We start from the raw sequence: 4,911 nt of genomic DNA, 5'->3' as shown, positions 1-4,911 counted from the left end.
ACTCAGTGCATCAATAAAATATCCCAATCAAACCAAGTGGACATTTTGTCTTTGTTATGTTGAGAACAAATACACTATACACAATTGATGTTAATGGTCATTTCCATTGAGAAATCAAGAGTTTTGTATAATTTCATAAGGGGGGCGTATCATTTTGTAATTGAATAAAGCTAACATCTAGGGTGTTATCAAGTGGTTGGGAGGATATTTGATGGTGGTTGCTAATGTTTAATCAATCAAATCAATTTTAACTTTTCTTTACTTCAGTTTTGTCAAATCTCTTTCTATTTAGTGCTATTTTTCTGACCGCTCTCCTTTTCTCTTAAATGGTATATAATGTAAGTCCGAGTTTAGGTGACCTGTCTGGCATTGGCCTTTCTGGGTTGTCGCATAACTCTGAGATATTCTCCATATTCCAAACCATTTCTTCCTTCCTCTTTATCTTCAGTCTTTGCTTCCTCACTTCCCTCTCCACCTTAAATTCTTGTCTGCGTTTGTAGACAAGCAGCTTCGTCCTTCGGTCAAGCAGTCGTTCTTTTTCTGCCATTTTCTTTGAATTACCGAGGTGACCTGTAAACAACAGAATATGAAAGGTTAAGTGTGGAGTCCAGTTGTACGCTCACACCCCTCCCAAAAAAAAATAGTCAACAGATTTGTTTTGTTGCAAGTTGTTAAGATGCATGTTGGCCTGGCAACATTAAGTGAGATAAGAACTATCTTATCTTAACTGAGTTTTACATTTTTAAACTCATTGGCATATGGACAAGAAGCTGCTAACCTGGCTCTCTCCAAAACTCAAAAACACACAGAGCAACACGTCTAATTAACACACTGTACCTTGTGTGTTTTATCCTAACATTTCAATGTAGTGCAATATCACATAGTAGCCTATTTTGGCCACATGGGCTGCTTCTCCAACTAAATTTGCTTTCAATGAATTTAGTGAAAAATAATTTCAATTTCAGGACTTTAAATAAAAGACTTTTACTTGTAATAACATGGTGGAGTTGAAACTTTTACTAGTGAAAAAATTAAATACGTGTTCCACCACTGGTGTACTGTGACTGTTTATCTAAAAGGAGGCTATACATATACCTGTATGCCATGTTATGTAACAAAATGTAAGTTTGCTTTCTTACCGTGACGCAGGAGGTTGCGCTCATCCACGACGATTGATTGGATTTCTCTAGCAACGCGGTCTATCTTGCAGTTTAGCCACCAAATGTAAATCCTAGAAAGCAGACCAAAAGTTTTCCTCTCCTCCTTCTGGTTCTTTTTCTCCATCTTTTCATACTTCTCTCGTTCTCTTTTTACTCTTTCTGTTTCCTCATTTTGTCTTGCATCCCTTAAGTTCTCCCTTGCACTCAGATGGATGGATAAAAAGCTATCAGCCGACTCGTCGTCTTCATAAGATGGAAATGTAGAGGAAAGGCTGCCATCACTTTGTCCATCCTGCCTCGAGGTGGTGGAAAGGTTGATCTCTATGAAGGACACAGGACTTTGTTGTTGCTGCCCCCCTGTGGTGGAAGGCTCGTCTTCTTCAGAAGAGGAAGAGCTCAAACTCTTTCGTGCTTGCGGTCCAGTGGTAGAGGGATGGTTTTCTGCACAAGACAAAGGGCTTTCACCCCTTTGTCTGTGCTCCTTCATGGTTGTAGAAGGCTCGTCGTCTTCAGAAGACGAAGAGTTCTCACCCCTCCACGCCTGCTGCCGCCTTGGAGTAGAAGGCTCGTCTTCTTCAGAAGATGAAGGGCTCTCAGCCCTTTTTTCTTCCTGCCTCCTCGTGGAAGAAGGCTCGTCTTCAGAAAGGGAAGACAAAGGGCTCTCAGCCCTTTTTTCTGGCTGCCTGCTCATGGTAGAAGGCTGGTTGTCTACTTCAGAGGAAGACAAAGAACTCTCAGCACTTTGTCTGTGTTCCTTCGTGGTGGTCGAAGGGTTGGTGCCAACGTAGAACAAAGAATACACATCCTTTCGTTCTTGTAGCTTGGTGGTAGAAGGGTTGGTGCCAACCTGGAACAAAGAATACACATCCTTTCGTTCTTGTAGCTTGGTGGTAGAAGGGTTGGTGCCAACCTGGAACAAAGAATACACATCCTTTCGTTCTTGTAGCTTGGTGGTAGAAGGGTTGGTGCCAACCTGGAACAAAGAATACACATCCTTTCGTTCTTGTAGCTTGGTGGTAGAAGGGTTGGTGCCAACCTGGAACAAAGAATACACATCCTTTCGTTCTTGTTGCTTGGTGGTAGAAGGGTTGGTGCCAACCTGGAACAAAGAATACACATCCTTTCGTTCTTGTAGCTTGGTGGTAGAAGGGTTGGTGCCAACCTGGAACAAAGAATACACATCCTTTCGTTGTTGCTGCTTGGTGGTAGATGGCTGGTCGTCTTCAGAAGAAGACGAAGGTCTCACCTCTGCATGCTGCTGCTGCCTTGGAGTAGAAGCCTTGTCTTCTTCAGAAGAGGAAGAAGGGCCCTCAGCCCTTTTTTCTTGCTGCCTCTTCGTGGTAGAAGGCTGGTCGTCTTCAGAAGATGTAGACAAAGAGCTCTCACTACTCCATGCCTGCTGCCGCATTGGAGCAAAAGGCTCGACTACATCAGAAGAAGAAGGGGTCTCAGCCCTTTTTTCTTGCTCCTTCCACATGGTAGAAGGCTGGTCGTCTTCAGAAGATGTAGACAAAGAGCTCTCACTACTCCATGTCTGCTGCCGCAGTGGAGCAAAAGGCTCGACTACATCAGAAGAAGAAGGGGTCTCAGCCCTTTTTTCTTGCTCCTTCCACATGGTAGAAGGCTGGTCGTCTTCGGAAGATGTAGACAAAGAACTCTCACTCCTCCATGCTTGTTTCCGCATTGGAGTAAAAGGCTTGACTTCATCAAAAGAGGAAACGCTCTCAGCCCTTTGTACTTGCTGCCTGGTGTTTGAGGCCTTGTTTTCTGCACAAGACAAAGGGCCCTCACCCTTTTGCCTGTGCTCCTTCGTGGTGGTAGAAGGGTTGGTCCCAACAAAGAACAAAGAGCTCACATCCCTTTGTTTTCGTTGCCCGGTGGTAGAAGGGTTGGTGCCAACAAAGAACAAAGAGCTCACGTCTCTTCGTTCTTGCTGTCCGGTGGTAGAGGGCTGGGTCTCTGCACAAGACAAAGGGCCCTCACCCCTTTGCCTGTGCCCCTTCATGGTGGCAGAAGGGTTGGTGCCTCCACTAGACGAAGGTCTCTCACCCCTTCGTCCGTGCTCCCTCGAGATGGTGGGAGGGTTGAGGTCTTCAGGAGACAAAGGTCTCTCACACCTTTGTTTGGACATCTTCAAAGAAGTGTACATACCTCCTGAGAACCGAGGTCTCGCAAATGATTTCGGTCCAGAATTGGATCTAAGCATTGTCTTGATGAATCGTTTGTATACTGATGTATTGAAACTGCAAGTACAAACACACAAACATACAGAGCAATTACTTCACTGATAATCACATTGTTGTTTCAAGCAGCACACCAAGCAAGTTAATTCACTTAACTAAACCGTCTAACTGAACTTAAATAAACTGAGTGAAATGTATCTGGTCACACATCATTATTGCACTGTGCATAACAAAAATGCAAAAGGTCACTTATAATCATAAGACTACAGTTTAATGTAATCAATAAAGTATTAATGTATGATAGACAAATACAGTGGTACTCATAAGTTTATGAACCCATGATAAAGTTGAATAAATAGAGGAATAAAAAAAAAAATTGATCTTGATGTCTTAATTTAAAATAAAAATGAAAAATCCAACCTTTAAGGACACCAATTTTCTTTGTGAATGTATAATGTATGTATTTTGGACTTTAGAATTAAAATAACCCCACTCCATAAAATCATCTCTTAATGCAAATCAAACCAGTTATTAAGCTAACTGAAATAAAATCATGCCAATCTCTAGGTGTGGTGAAGGCTATGTGAGGATCATTTTAATTCCAAAGGCCAAGGGAACTTTATCAGGATGCATAGTATCCTGATCCATGAAATAACCGGCCTTTAAAAATAAAAATGTGCCTGCATCTATGGGAATTTAACATAGGGGGGTGTATACTTATGCCCCCTGTATTTTAAGGAAGAACATTAATTTATTCACAATACATTAGTCATTCACAAAGAAAATGGGTGTCCTTAAAGGTTGGATTTCCTAATTAAGGCATTAAGATCAGTTTCCAAAAGATGATTTTTTTATTCCTCTTTTTAGTCAAGTTTAGCATGGCTTCATAAACGTATGAGTACCTCTCTATACAGTAAACATATCCATTGACATACAATAGCTGCAACTAGTAGGCTACAGTGACGGACTGGGATAAAAAACGGCCCTACTAACATTGCTGTCTGTGTTTTCTCTCTCTTTTTCTCGTTTTCTCCCCCCCTCCCTCCCCCTCTTGGTCTTGGTCGGTGATAATTAATAATAATAATGGATTTGGCGCTTATAAAACATCTTGAAACTATCATAGACTTCTATTGTACAAGGGTACATGGACCTTAAGCATTTCCATGGCAACAGCGACTTATTGGACCAATCAAAGACGTCATTGTTACGCTTAAAAATGTGGGTAGTGTGTACATATGTGCAATAACTTTTTGAAAAATAACAACACAAATTATGTTCATTATTATTACGTATATTAGTCCCAGATGGCCTGTCTATCATTGGGATAATTATAATATTAGACAATATTTCAATTAGTAAAAAATAATAATAAAAGCACTACAGTAAAAGCAGTGTTTTCTGCAACTAGCTCAAATGCACCTTCACTGTAACACGACGAGACATTCATGTTTTAGATCAACAGCCCACAGATCATTTTAAAACAGGACTTATTTAATAACATGTTTGAGAAATAATCAAAAATAAAAGAAAAAGTTGAGTAAAACAAGTAGTTTTAGCTCAGCTGTAAA

The 4,911-nt window shown here is 41.0% G+C and overlaps 1 protein-coding gene across 2 annotated transcripts in view; it reads right to left on the bottom strand.

Moving 5' to 3' along the window:
* The window catches only part of LOC116702805 (transcriptional regulator ATRX homolog), a 5,098-nt gene extending 1,639 nt beyond the window's left edge, over positions 1 to 3,459 (bottom strand). Inside the window, exons 1-3 of one of the 2 annotated variants that reach the window (XM_032537274.1) lie at positions 1,679 to 3,458; positions 1,140 to 1,555; positions 176 to 570 (exon numbers count right to left, since the gene is read on the bottom strand). In XM_032537274.1, coding sequence (XP_032393165.1) covers positions 323 to 570; positions 1,140 to 1,555; positions 1,679 to 3,366 — 2,352 coding nt within the window. In that variant the 5' untranslated portion in view covers positions 3,367 to 3,458 and the 3' untranslated portion in view covers positions 176 to 322. Of the gene's footprint in view, positions 1 to 175; positions 571 to 1,139 lie in introns of both variants that reach the window. The other variant, XM_032537273.1, reaches the window with a different exon arrangement.
* Positions 3,460 to 4,911: the final 1,452 nt, after the last annotated feature.

This window comes from Etheostoma spectabile, chromosome 15, assembly GCF_008692095.1.
Source record: "Etheostoma spectabile isolate EspeVRDwgs_2016 chromosome 15, UIUC_Espe_1.0, whole genome shotgun sequence".
NCBI lineage: Eukaryota > Metazoa > Chordata > Actinopteri > Perciformes > Percidae > Etheostoma > Etheostoma spectabile.
The sequence above is the reverse complement of the archived record's forward strand: the minus strand, read 5'-3'. Positions and strand labels throughout refer to the sequence as shown.